Source organism: Salvelinus alpinus, chromosome 2 (genome assembly GCF_045679555.1).
Source record: "Salvelinus alpinus chromosome 2, SLU_Salpinus.1, whole genome shotgun sequence".
NCBI lineage: Eukaryota > Metazoa > Chordata > Actinopteri > Salmoniformes > Salmonidae > Salvelinus > Salvelinus alpinus.
Genome location: NC_092087.1, coordinates 90,520,507 through 90,535,783, shown reverse-complemented (window position 1 = coordinate 90,535,783; position 15,277 = coordinate 90,520,507). Strand labels below are relative to the sequence as shown.

The 15,277-nt window shown below is 45.1% G+C and overlaps 1 protein-coding gene across 3 annotated transcripts in view; it reads left to right on the top strand.

Moving 5' to 3' along the window:
- The window catches only part of dcaf15 (DDB1 and CUL4 associated factor 15), a 28,321-nt gene extending 13,109 nt beyond the window's left edge, over positions 1-15,212 (top strand). For 2 of the 3 annotated variants that reach the window (XM_071389926.1, XM_071389925.1), the window contains exons 8-13: positions 532-623; positions 1,495-1,617; positions 7,063-7,145; positions 7,470-7,574; positions 9,066-9,181; positions 12,846-15,212. In XM_071389926.1, the coding sequence (XP_071246027.1) occupies positions 532-623; positions 1,495-1,617; positions 7,063-7,145; positions 7,470-7,574; positions 9,066-9,181; positions 12,846-12,901 (575 nt within the window). In that variant the 3' untranslated portion in view covers positions 12,902-15,212. The remainder of the gene's footprint in view (positions 1-531; positions 624-1,494; positions 1,618-7,062; positions 7,146-7,469; positions 7,575-9,065; positions 9,182-12,845) is intronic. The other variant, XR_011673535.1, reaches the window with a different exon arrangement.
- The last annotated feature ends 65 nt before the right edge of the window (positions 15,213-15,277 follow it).

The following is a 15,277-nucleotide window of genomic DNA, read 5'->3' as shown; positions in this document are numbered from 1 at the left end:
TCTCCCTCATCCCTCCCTCTATCCCTCTCTATCTCTCTTCCCTCACTCTATCCCTCCCTCTCTCGCTCCCCTCCCACTCTTTCTTCCCTCCATCTCTCTCTCTTCACCTCTATCCCTCCCTCCCTCTCTCTCTTCCCTCACCCCTCACTCTCTATCCCTCTCTCCCTCATCCCTCCCTCTATCCCTCTCTATCTCTCTTCCCTCACTCTATCCCTCCCTCTCTCGCTCCCCTCCCACTCTTTCTTCCCTCCATCTCTCTCTCTTCACCTCTATCCCTCCCTCCCTCTCTCTCTTCCCTCACCCCTCACTCTCTCTCCCTCTATCCCTCTCTCCCTCATCCCTCCCTCTATCCCTCTCTATCTCTCTTCCCTCACTCTATCCCTCCCTCTCTCTCTCGCTCCCCTCCCACTCTTTCTTCCCTCCATCTCTCTCTCTCTTCACCTCTATCCCTCCCTCTCTCGCTCCCCTCCCACTCTTTCTTCCCTCCATCTCTCTCTCTCTTCACCTCTATCCCTCCCTCCCTCTCTCTAGGTTATGAGGATGATAAGGTCCAGCTGCCCTTCACTGTGACTGACCTGAAGGGACGCAACCTACAGCTGGTCACTGGGCCCCACAACGGACAGGTGTGTGTGTGTGTGTGTGTGTGTGTGTGTGTGTGTGTGTGTGTGTGTGTGTGTGTGTGTGTGTGTGTGTGTGTGTGTGTGTGTGTGTGTGTGTGTGTGTGTGTGTGTGTGTGTGTGAGAATAAAATCCAGCCGTAGCAATGGAGATGACTAGATCAGCAGAAGGAGGGAAATAAGAGAGATTTGTCTGAGCCACAGGACCTGTGTGTTAGTGTTTAGGCCTGCAGTAAACCAGAACATGGACAAGTGTGTATCCTACAGAGTGTGTGTGTGTTAGTGTTTAGACCTGCAGTAAACCAGAACATGCTGAAGTGTGTGTGTTAGTGTTTAGACCTGCAGTAAACCAGAACATGCTAGTGGCTGTTCCACTGGATGTCATAAGGTGAATGCACCAATTTGTAAGTCGCTCTGGATAAGAGCGTCTGCTAAATGACTTAAATGTAAATGTAAATGCTGAAGTGTGTGTGTCCTACAGAGTGTGTGTGTGTGTGTGTGTGTGTGTGTGTTAGTGTTTAGACCTGCAGTAAACCAGAACATGCTGAAGTGTGTGTGTCCTACAGAGTGTGTGTGTGTGTGTGTGTGTTAGTGTTTAGACCTGCAGTAAACCAGAACATGCTAATGTGTGTGTGTCCTACAGAGTGTGTGTGTGTGTGTCCTACAGAGTGTGTGTGTGTGTTAGTGTTTAGACCTGCAGTAAACCAGAACATGCTGAAGTTTGTGTGTCCTACAGAGTGTGTGTGTGTGTGTGTTAGTGTTTAGACCTGCAGTAAACCAGAACATGCTAATGTGTGTGTGTCCTACAGAGTGTGTGTGTGTGTTAGTGTTTAGACCTGCAGTAAACCAGAACATGCTAATGTGTGTGTGTCCTACAGAGTGTGTGTGTGGAGCAGTTGACTCTGGACTTTGAGTACCTGATCAACGAGGTGATCCGGAGCGACGCCCGCTGGGCTCCTCAGTTCTGTTCCTTCAACGACTACGACGTTGTTATACTGGAGGTACTATACACTGTAGACCTGTATACACTATACACTGTAGACCTATATACACTATAGACCTATATACACTATACACTGTAGACCTATATACACTGTAGACCTATATACACTATACACTGTAGACCTATATACACTGTAGACCTATATACACTATACACTGTAGACCTCTATACACTGTAGACCTATATACACTATACACTGTAGACCTATATACACTATACACTGTAGACCTATATACACTGTAGACCTATATACACTATACACTGTAGACCTCTATACACTGTAGACCTATATACACTATACACTGTAGACCTATATACACTATACACTGTAGACCTATATACACTATACACTGTAGACCTATATACACTGTAGACCTGTATACACTGTAGACCTATATACACTGTAGACCTATATACACTATACACTGTAGACCTATATACACTATACACTGTAGACCTATATACACTGTAGACCTGTATACACTGTAGACCTATATACACTGTAGACCTATATACACTGTAGACCTATACACACTATACACTGTAGACCTATATACACTGTAGACCTATATACACTGTAGACCTATATACACTGTAGACCTATACACACTATACACTGTAGACCTATATACACTGTAGACCTATATACACTATACACTGTAGACCTATATACACTGTAGACCTATATACACTATAGACCTATATACACTATACACTGTAGACCTATATACACTGTAGACCTATATACACTGTAGACCTATATACACTGTAGACCTATACACACTATACACTGTAGACCTCTATACACTGTAGACCTATATACACTATACACTGTAGACCTATATACACTATACACTGTAGACCTATATACACTGTAGACCTATATACACTGTAGACCTGTATACACTGTAGACCTATATACACTGTAGACCTATATACACTGTAGACCTATACACACTATACACTGTAGACCTATATACACTGTAGACCTATATACACTGTAGACCTATATACACTGTAGACCTATACACACTATACACTGTAGACCTCTATACACTGTAGACCTATATACACTATACACTGTAGACCTATATACACTATACACTGTAGACCTCTATACACTATACACTGTAGACCTATATACACTATAGACCTATATACACTATACACTGTAGACCTATATACACTATACACTGTAGACCTATATACACTATACACTGTAGACCTATATACACTGTAGACCTATATACACTATACACTGTAGACCTATATACACTATACACTGTAGACCTATATACACTGTAGACCTATATACACTATACACTGTAGACCTATATACACTATACACTGTAGACCTATATACACTGTAGACCTGTATACACTGTAGACCTATATACACTATACACTGTAGACCTATATACACTGTAGACCTATATACACTATAGACCTATATACACTATACACTGTAGACCTATATACACTATACACTGTAGACCTATATACACTATACACTGTAGACCTATATACACTGTAGACCTATATACACTATACACTGTAGACCTATATACACTATAGACCTATATACACTATACACTGTAGACCTATATACACTGTAGACCTATATACACTATAGACCTATATACACTATACACTGTAGACCTATATACACTATACACTGTAGACCTATATACACTGTAGACCTATATACACTATACACTGTAGACCTATATACACTATACACTGTAGACCTATATACACTATACACTGTAGACCTATATACACTATACACTGTAGACCTATATACACTGTAGACCTATATACACTGTAGACCTATATACACTGTAGACCTATATACACTATACACTGTAGACCTATATACACTGTAGACCTATATACACTATACACTGTAGACCTATATACACTGTAGACCTATATACACTGTAGACCTATACACACTGTAGGCTGTAGACCTATATACACTATAGACCTATATACACTGTAGACCTATATACACTATACACTGTAGACCTATACACACTGTAGACCTATATACACTATACACTGTAGACCTATATACACTGTAGACCTATATACACTGTAGACCTCTATACACTGTAGACCTATACACACTGTAGGCTGTAGACCTATATACACTATAGACCTATATACACTGTAGACCTATATACACTATACACTGTAGACCTATATACACTGTAGACCTATATACACTATACACTGTAGACCTATATACACTATACACTGTAGACCTATATACACTGTAGACCTATATACACTATACACTGTAGACCTATATACACTATACACTGTAGACCTATATACACTATACACTGTAGACCTATATACACTGTAGACCTATATACACTGTAGACCTATATACACTGTAGACCTATACACTATACACTGTAGACCTATACACACTATACACTGTAGACCTATATACACTGTAGACCTATACACACACTATACACTGTGGACCTATATACACTGTAGACCTATATACACTTTAGACCTATATACACTGTAGACCTATACACACACTATACACTGTAGACCTATATACACTGTAGACCTATATACACTGTAGACCTATATACACTATACACTGTAGACCTGTATACACTGTAGACCTATATACACTGTAGACCTATATACACTATACACTGTAGACCTATATACACTATACACTGTATACCTATATACACTGTAGACCTATACACTGTAGACCTATATACACTATACACTGTAGACCTATATACACTGTAGACCTATACACTGTAGACCTATATACACTGTAGACCTATACACTGTAGACCTATATACACTATACACTGTAGACCTATATGCAAGTCGGTTAGGACATCTACTTCGTGCATGACACAAGTCCTTTTTCCAACAATTGTTTACAGACAGATTATTTCACTTATAATTCACTGTATCACAATTCCAGTGGGTCAGAAGTTTACATACACTAAGTTGACTGTGCCTTTAAACAGCTTGGAAAATTTCAGAAAATGATATCATGGCTTTAGAAGCTTCTGATAGGCTAATTGACATAATTTGAGTCAATTGGAGGTGTACCTGTGGATGTATTTCAAGGCCTACCTTCAAACTCAGTGCCTCTTTGCTTGACATCATGGGAAAATCTAAAGAAATCAGCCAAGAACTCAAACTAATTGTAGACCTCCACATGTCTGGTTCATCCTTGGGAGCAATTTCCAAATGCCTGAAGGTACCACGCTCATCTGTACAAACAATAGTATGCAAGTATAAACACCATGGGACCACGCAGCCGTCATACTGCTCAGGAAGGAGACGTGTTCTGTCTCCTAGAGATTAACGTACTTTGGTGCGAAAAGTGCAAATCAATCCCAGAACAACAGCAACGGACCTTGTGAAGATGCTGGATGAAGCAGGTACAAAAGTATCTATATCCACAGTAAAGCGAGTCCTATATCGACATACCCTGAAAGACCGCTCAGCAAGGAAGAAGCCACTGCTCCAAAACCGCCATAAAAAAAGCCAGACTATGGTTTGCAACTGCACATGGGGACAAAGATCGTACTTTTTGGAGAAATGTCCTCTGGTCTGATGAAACAAAAATATAACTGTTTGGCCATAATGACCATCGTTATGTTTGGAGGTAAAAGGGGGATGCTTGCAAGACGAAGAACACCATCCCAACCGTGAAGGACGGGGGTGGCAATATCATGTTGTGGGGGTGGTTTGCTGCAGGAGGGACTGGTGCACTTCACAAAATAGATGGCATCATGAGGATGGAAAATTATGTGGATGTATTGAAGCAACATCTCAAGACATCAGTCAGGAAGTGGGTCGTCCAAATGGACAATGACCCCAAGCATACTTCCAAAGTTGTGGAAAAATGGCTTAAGGACAACAAAGTCAAGGTATTGGAGTGGCCATCACAAAGACCTGACCTCAATCCTATGGAACATTTGTGGGAAAACTGAAAAAGCGTGCGCGAGCAAGGAGGCCTACAAACCTGACTCAGTTACACCAGCTCTGTCAGGAGGAATGGGCCAAAATTCACCCAACTTATTGTGGGACGCTTGTGGAAGGCTACCCGAAACGTTTGACCCAAGTTAAACAATTTAAAGGCAATGCTACCAAATACTAATTGAGTGTATGTAAACTTCTGACCCGCTAGGAATGTGATGAATGAAATAAAAGCTGAAATTAATTATTCTCTCTACTATTATTCTGACATTTCACATTCTTAAAATAAAGTGGTGATCCTAACTGACCTAAGACAGGGAATTTTTACTAGGATTAAATGTCAGGAATTGTGAAAAACTGAGTTTAAATGCATTTGGATAAGGTGTATGTAAACTTCCGACTTCAACTGTGTGTGTATGTATGTGTGTATATATATATATATACAGTGATCCCTCGCCACTTCGCGGTTCACTTATCGCGGATTCGCTATTTCGCGGATTTTCATAATGCATTTTTTTTTTTTTTTTGGTGCATTGTGCTCTGCATTCTGATTCGCTAAAAACTCACTCCCGCTTCTTGTATCAAAACATGCTACGAATTGTGCTATCATTTTGTCGTCTCGTGCAGTTATGTGTACGTACATAAAACAGCTTGGCAAATTTACATTAAGTTGGCCAGGAAGGAAGGAAGGACTAACGCTTGGTCGCTTAGCAACCATGGTGCGAATGGCCACTGAACTTAAGCGAGTAGCTGAGGAATGGGACCCTTTGATGAGCCGTTCATTACAGTTCTCCAACGTAATCGATGGTGGCATGTCGGTGTACAAGGATCTTTTTGCAAAGAAGAAAAAAGAGCGACAACAGCTGCCTATCACTATGTTCTTCTCCCGAACAAACACACCTGCACCGCGGGCTTCAGAAGAAGAGAACACTGCAGAGCGCAGTCAGGATGCAGCGGCCCAGTCTGAAGAGCAGTGAAACGGCCTACACGTGAGTCACTGTATTTGTATACATGTAATAGTTGCTAATTGTAAAAAAAAAAAAAGTTTTCTATTTCGCGGATTTCACTTATCGCGGGTCATTTTCGGAACGTAACCCCCGCGATAAACGAGGGATTACTGTATATGTGTGTGTGTATATAGGAGGGCTGTATATATATATATATATATATACACACACACGCACTATAGACATATACACATGACCCGTACGCATGTGTTCACATACACAGGAGCATCTACGGACACTTACACTCTACAAGCGTGCACACTTACACACTGTGTGTATGAATACACTCTACAAGCGTGCACACTTACACACTGTGTGTATGAATACATACTCTACAAGCGTGCACACTTACACACTGTGTGTATGAATACACACTACACGCACTCACACCGGGTCAGACAGTAATGGTGTGTATTGTGTGTGTGTGTTTTGTATTGTGTGTGTGTGTGTGTGTGTATCAGGTGTGTCCAGAGACTAACACAGTGGTGATCAACATTGGGCTGCTGCTGCTGGCATTCTCCAACCCTGAAGAGGAACACTGCAGGTAACTACACTACACTACACACACACACACACACATCTATTTTTTAGTAAAGGCATAGCCACGCTTCATCCCAGCTTGAACAAAAAATAAAATTGTGGCTCGTCACCTGGTGAGGTGTTCTGGGGTCTGGACGGCTGTTTTCCTGGCTCGTCACCTGGTGAGGTGTTCTGGGGTCTGGAGGGCTGTTTTCCTGGCTCGTCACCTGGTGAGGTGTTCTGGGGTCTGGAGGGCTGTTTTCCTGGCTAGTCACCTGGTGAGGTGTTCTGGAGGGCTGTTTTAATTGCCTCTATCTGTCACTCACACTAACCGATAGTTGTCTTCCAGGCCCAACACCTACCACTCCAGTCTGCAGGTGAGCTGGGACCTCAACACAGGAGTGTGTCACACCGTCGGGGTTGGTGACCTCACTGAGGTCAAGGGTCAGACCAGGTGAGATGATCTCTCTCTCTCTCTCTTCATAGCTATCGTTCTCCCTCTCTCTCATATCTATCGCTCTCCCTCTCTGTCTCTCATATCTATCGCTCTCCCTCTCATATCTATCGCTCTCCCTCTCTGTCTCTCATATCTATCGCTCTCCCTCTCTGTCTCTCATATCTATCGCTCTCCCTCTCTGTCTCTCATATCTATCGCTCTCCCTCTCTGTCTCTCATATCTATCGCTCTCTCTCTCTGTCTCTCATATCTATCGCTCTCCCTCTCTGTCTCATATCTATCGCTCTCCCTCTCTGTCTCTCATATCTATCGCTCTCCCTCTCTGTCTCTCATATCTATCGCTCTCCCTCTCTGTCTCTCATATCTATCGCTCTCCCTCTCTGTCTCTCATATCTATCGCTCTCCCTCTCTGTCTCTCATATCTATCGCTCTCCCTCTCTGTCTCTCATATCTATCGCTCTCCCTCTCTGTCTCTCATATCTATCGCTCTCTCTCTCTGTCTCTCATATCTATCGCTCTCCCTCTCTCTCTCATATCTATCGCTCTGTCTCTCATATCTATCGCTCTCCCTCTCTGTCTCTCATATCTATCGCTCTCTCTCTCTGTCTCTCATATCTATCGCTCTCCCTCTCTGTCTCTCATATCTATCGCTCTCCCTCTCTGTCTCTCATATCTATCGCTCTCCCTCTCTGTCTCTCATATCTATCGCTCTCCCTCTCTGTCTCTCATATCTATCGCTCTCCCTCTCTGTCTCTCATATCTATCGCTCTCCCTCTCTGTCTCTCATATCTATCGCTCTCTCTCTCTGTCTCTCATATCTATCGCTCTCCCTCTCTGTCTCTCATATCTATCGCTCTCCCTCTCTGTCTCTCATATCTATCGCTCTCCCTCTCTGTCTCACATATCTATCGCTCTCCCTCTCATATCTATCGCTCTCCCTCTCTGTCTCTCATATCTATCGCTCTCCCTCTCTGTCTCTCATATCTATCGCTCTCCCTCTCTGTCTCTCATATCTATCGCTCTCCCTCTCATATCTATCGCTCTCCCTCTCTGTCTCTCATATCTATCGCTCTCCCTCTCTGTCTCTCATATCTATCGCTCTCCCTCTCTGTCTCTCATATCTATCGCTCTCCCTCTCTGTCTCTCATATCTATCGCTCTCCCTCTCTGTCTCTCATATCTATCGCTCTCCCTCTCTGTCTCTCATATCTATCGCTCTCCCTCTCTGTCTCTCATATCTATCGCTCTCCCTCTCTGTCTCTCATATCTATCTCTCCCTCTCTGTCTCTCATATCTATCGCTCTCCCTCTCTGTCTCTCATATCTATCGCTCTCCCTCTCTGTCTCTCATATCTATCGCTCTCCCTCTCTGTCTCTCATATCTATCGCTCTCCCTCTCTGTCTCTCATATCTATCGCTCTCCCTCTCTCTCTGTCTCCCTCTCTGTCTCTCTCTCCCTCTCTCTCTCTCTTCATGTCTCCCGTCCTGTAGTGGCAGTGTATGGAGTTCCTACAGGAAGTCTTGTGTTAACACAGTAATGAAGTGGCTGGTTCCAGAGAGCAGCTCTCGTTACATCAACCGCATGACCAACGAGGCCCTGCACAAAGGTACACATGCACACATTATATATACACACTGAGTGGACAAAACATGAACACCTAATGTTCAGTTGCATCCCCTTTTGCCCTGAGAACAGCTTCAATTCGTGGGGGCATGGACTCTACAAGGTGTTGAAAGTGTTCCACAGGGATGCTGGCCCATGTTGACTCCAATGCTTCCCACAGTTGTCAAATCGGCAGGATGTCCTTTGGGTGGTGGACCATTCTTGATACACACGGGAAACTGTTAAGCGTGAAACCCAGCAGCGTTGCAATTCTTGACACAAACCGGTGCGCCCGGCACCTACTACCATACCTACTACCATACCCCATACCTACTACCAACTACCATACCCCAATACCCACTACCATACCCCAATACCCACTAACATACCCCAATATCCACTAACATACCCCAATATCCACTAACATGCCCCATACCTACTACCATAACCCATACCCACTACCATAACCCATACCTACTACCATACCCCATACCTACTTCCATACCCCATACCTACTGCCATACCTACTGCTATACCCCATACCCACTACCATACCTACTACCATACCCCATACCTACTTCCATACCCCATACCTACTGCCATACCTACTGCTATACCCCATACCCACTACCATACCCCATACCTACTTCCATACCCCATACCTACTGCCATACCTACTGCTATACCCCATACCCACTACCATACCTACTGCCATACCCCATACCTACTACCATACCCCATACCTACTGCCATACCTACTACCATACCCTTACCATACCCCATACCTACTGCCATACCCACTACCATACCCCATACCTACTGCCATACCTACTACCATACCCCATACCTACTACCATAACCCATACCCACTACCATACCTACTGCCATACCACATACCCACTACCATACCCCCTACATACCCCATACCCACTACCATACCTACTGCCATACCCCATACCTACTGCCATACCTACCATACCCCATACCCACTACCATACCCTTACCATACCTACTACCATACCCCATACCCACTACCATACCCCCTACATACCCCATACCTACTGCCATACCCCATACCTACTGCCATACCCTATACCACTACCATACCCTACTGCCATACCCTATACCACTACCATACCCCATACCCACTAACATACCCTACTACCATACCCCATAACCGTTACCATACCCACTACCATACCCCATAACCGTTACCATACCTACTACCCTACCCCAATACCCACTACCATACCCCAATACCCACTACCATACCCCAATATCCACTAACATACCCCCATAACCGTTACCATAACCCATACCACTACTATACCCCTTACCATACCTACTACCATACCCCAATACCCACTACCATACCCCAATACCCACTACCATACCCCAATATCCACTACCATACCCCCATAACCGTTACCATAACCCATACCACTACTATACCCCTTACCATACCTACTACCATACCCCATACCCACTACCATACCCCATACCCTTACCATAACCCATACCACTACTATACCCCTTACCATACCTACTACCATACCCCATACCCACTACCATACCCCATACCTACTGCCATGCCCCATACCTACTACCATACCCCAATACCCACTACCATACCCACTAACATACCCCATATCTACTACCATACCCCTTACCTACTGCCATACCCCTTACCATACCCGTTACCATACCCACTGCCATACCTACTGCCATACCCCTTACCGTACCCGTTACCATACCCACTGCCATACCTACTGCCATACCCCTTACCATACCCGTTACCATACCCCATACCTACTACCATACCCGCTACCATACCCCATACCCCCTACCATACCCCATAACCGTTACCCACTACCATACCCCATAACCCATACCCGTTACCATACCTACTACCCTACCCCAATACCCACTACCATACCCCAATACCCACTACCATACCCCAATACCCACTACCATACCCCAATATCCACTAACATACCCCAATATCCACTAACATACCCCCATACCCACTACCATGCCCCATACCTACTACCATACCCCATACCACTACTATACCCCATACCTACTGCCATATCCCATACCATACCCCATACCTACTACCATACCCCATACCACTACTATACCCCATACCTACTGCCATATCCCATACCATACCCCATACCTACTGCTATACACCATACCTACTACCATACCCCATACCTACTACCATACCCACTACCATACCCACTACCATACCCACTACCATACCTACTACCATACCCCATACCTACTACCATACCTACTACCATAACCCCATACCCACTACCATACCTACTACCATACCACATACCCACTACCATACCTACTACCATACCCCATACCTACTACCATACCCACTACCATACCTACTACCATACCCCATACCCACTACCATACCTACTACCATACCCCATACCTACTACCATACCCCATACCTACTGCCATACCCCATACCACTACCATACCCGTTACCATACCCCATACCCACTACCATACCCCATACCATACCCCATAACCGTTACCATACCCCATACCCATTACCATACCCCATACCTACTACCATACCTACTACCACACCCCATACCTACTACCATACCTACTACCATACCCCACTACCATACCCCATAACCGTTACCATACCCCATAACCCATACCCATTACCATACCCCATACCCACTGCCATACCCCATACCTACTACCATACCCCAATACCCACTACCATACCCCATACCCACTACCATACCCCATACCCCTTACCATACCCGTTACATACCCACTACCATACCCCATACCTACTGCCATACCCGTTACCATACCCACTACCATACCCCATACCTACTGCCATACCCGTTACCATACCCCATACCTACTACCCTACCCACTACCATACCCCATACCCCTACCATACCCCATAACCGTTACCCACTACCATACCCCATAACCCATACCCCGTTCAAAGGCATTTAAATCTTTAGTCTCACCCTCTGAATAGCACACATACACACTCCATGGCTCAAAGCTTAAAAATCCTTCTTTAACCTGTCTCCTCCCCTTCACCTACACTGATTAATGTGGATTTAACAAGTGACATCGATAAGGGATCATATCTTTCACCTGGTCAGTCTGTCATGGAATGAAGGTGTCCTTAATGTTTAGTCCACTCTAACACGGGTCAGCAGCATACCACCCTGCATCCCACTGCTGGCTTCTGGATGGGAGACCACATGCTGCTGGAGGACCAATAAGATCCTCTCTTTCCTCTGGTCTAAAAAACTATATCCAAATGCCCCGCCCTGTGTAGGGTGCCGTCTTTCTGATGGGACGTTAAACTGTGGTCACTAAAGATCCCATGGGACTTATCGTACGAGTAGGGGTGCCCTGGTTTCCTGGCTGAATTCCCAATCTGGCCCTCATACCATCATGGTCACCTAATCATCCCCAGCTTCCAATTGGCTAATTCATCCCCCCTCCTATTCCCTGTAACTATTCTCCGGGTTGTTGTGGTAAATGAGAATTTTTTCTCAGTCAACTGACCTGGTAAAATAAGGGTTAAATGAAACAGAGACACTCTATGTAAATGAATTCTTCAAATCTCATTTATTTTTCTGTTTGTCCCCCTCTCTTCTGTCTAGGTTCCTCTCTACAGGTGTTAGCTGACAGCGACCGGAGCACCTGGATCATTCTATGAGGGACAACAGAGGGGTGTCCTGACACCAGAGGCTCAGACTCACACACACACCGACACACACCCATCCACACACCCACACACACCCATCCACACACCGACACACACCCATCCACACACCCACACACACCCATCCACACACCGACACACACCCATCCACACACCCATCCACACACCGACACACACCCATCCACACACCCACACACACCCATCCACACACACCCATCCACACACCGACACACACCCATCCACACACCGACACACACCCATCCACACACCGACACACACCCATCCACACACCGACACACACCCATCCACACACCGACACACACCCATCCACGCACCCACACACACCCATCCACACACCGACACACACCCATCCACACACCGACACACACCCATCCACACACCGATACACACCCATCCACCCCCCGACACACACCCATCCACACACCGACACACACCCATCCACACACCGACACACACCTATCCACACACCGACACACACCCATCCACACACCGACACACACCCATCCACACACAGTAAGCCTGTTCAGCTGCTACAGTAACAGTCATAGGTTTCCTCCCAAATGGCACCCTATTCCACATGTGGTGCACTACATTAGACTGTTTCCCTTCATGACTCTGGTGAGAAGTAGTGCTCTATATAGGAACTTCAGACTCCATTCTGGACCTGGAAACCAGTTCCACTGTTCCCCTCTAATCAGGGCCTGATTTACACCTGGAAACCAGTTCCACTGTTCCCCTCTAATCAGGGCCTGATTTACACCTGGAAACCAGTTCCACTGTTCCCCTCTAATCAGGGCCTGATTTAGACCTGGAAACCAGTTCCACTGTTCCCCTCTAATCAGGGCCTGATTTAGACCTGGAAACCAGTTCCACTGTTCCCCTCTAATCAGGGCCTGATTTAGACCTGGAAACCAGTTCCACTGTTCCCCTCTAATCAGGGCCTGATTTACACCTGGAAACCAGTTCCACTGTTCCCCTCTAATCAGGGCCTGATTTACACCTGGGACACCAGGTGTGTGTGTGTGCAATTTAAAGATCAGGTAGAACAGAAAGCGAGCAGGCTCCAGATCTCGTAGGGTCAGAGTTGGATACCCCTGATTTAGACCTGGGACACCAGGAGTGTGTGAGGTAGAACAGAAAGCTCCGGACCTCGTAGGGCCTACGAGGTCAGAGTTGGATACCCCTGATTTAGACCTGGGACACCAGGTGTGTGTGAGGTAGAACAGAAAGCTCCGGACCTCGTAGGCCCTACGAGGTCAGAGTTGGATACCCCTGATTTAGGGAATAGGATGCCATATTGTCATGACTCAATGACGACATGTCGCCAATTTGAATCTGTGCACCTGCCTCTGTGTGTGATGTTGGAGGATGGAAGAAACGAGGCATTCTGTGTGTTTTCCACCTGTTCTGTTTTGGTTTGACTATATAATGTGACATAATTTGCACCCATGGATCCAGAGCTGGACTGAACAAAGATGATTTTACTGCGGGTTTTTAGTTTGTTTGGTGTAATTTTCCGTTTTATGACTGTGTGTGTGAGAGAGAGATGTATGTAGAGAGAAGTTGTGTGGTCCTCATGCCTCCGAGATTCTGCTGCTGTTCTCGGGAACCTAAAGGCCACTCCTCTAAACCAGCTCTGTCCAGTTTCATCTGGTTTTATCCAGGTCTGAATCTCCATGTCTGTCTGATTGCGACAGGGCCTACACATGAACTGGAACCAATCCTGTTATTTGTCGCTCTGGAGTGACTGACGTTCCCCCTAAGTACAGATCTAGGATCAGCTTCCCCTCCCCCAATCCTAACCTTAACCATTAGTGGGGGGGGAATGTAAAACTGACCGCAGATCACTGTCTAAGGGAAACTTCACCCTTATACACCCTTATTTTACCGTTGACAGATTTCTTCTTGGTTGCGTCCAAAATGGCTCCCTATGTAGTGCACTATGTTTTGTCCAGAGCCTCAAACTCTCATAGGGCTTTGGTCAAAAGTAGTGCACTACATAGGGTGTCAGTTCAGATTGTCCCCTTAATAAATGTATTTGTATGTGATGGAGTTAACCTGGGAATTTTGGGAAAGTTTTCTAGAAATCCTGGTTGAAGGATTCCAGATTAGTCCTTCATCCCAGGAATCTTTTTAGGAAAGTTACAACCCTAGATGGAGCAGAGGCTTATGGGATATGGAGTTAATAAGCAACTTGTTATTATCTGGCTGTATTTTAACAGACTGGACGGAGAGAGCATGGTTCACTTGACTATTTTTTGATACAAATAAATGATTCACCTTGTGTGTGGCTCTGTTTCCTGTGTGTGAAGGAAAAACACTTTGTTACATTTTAAGAGACTGAAGAGG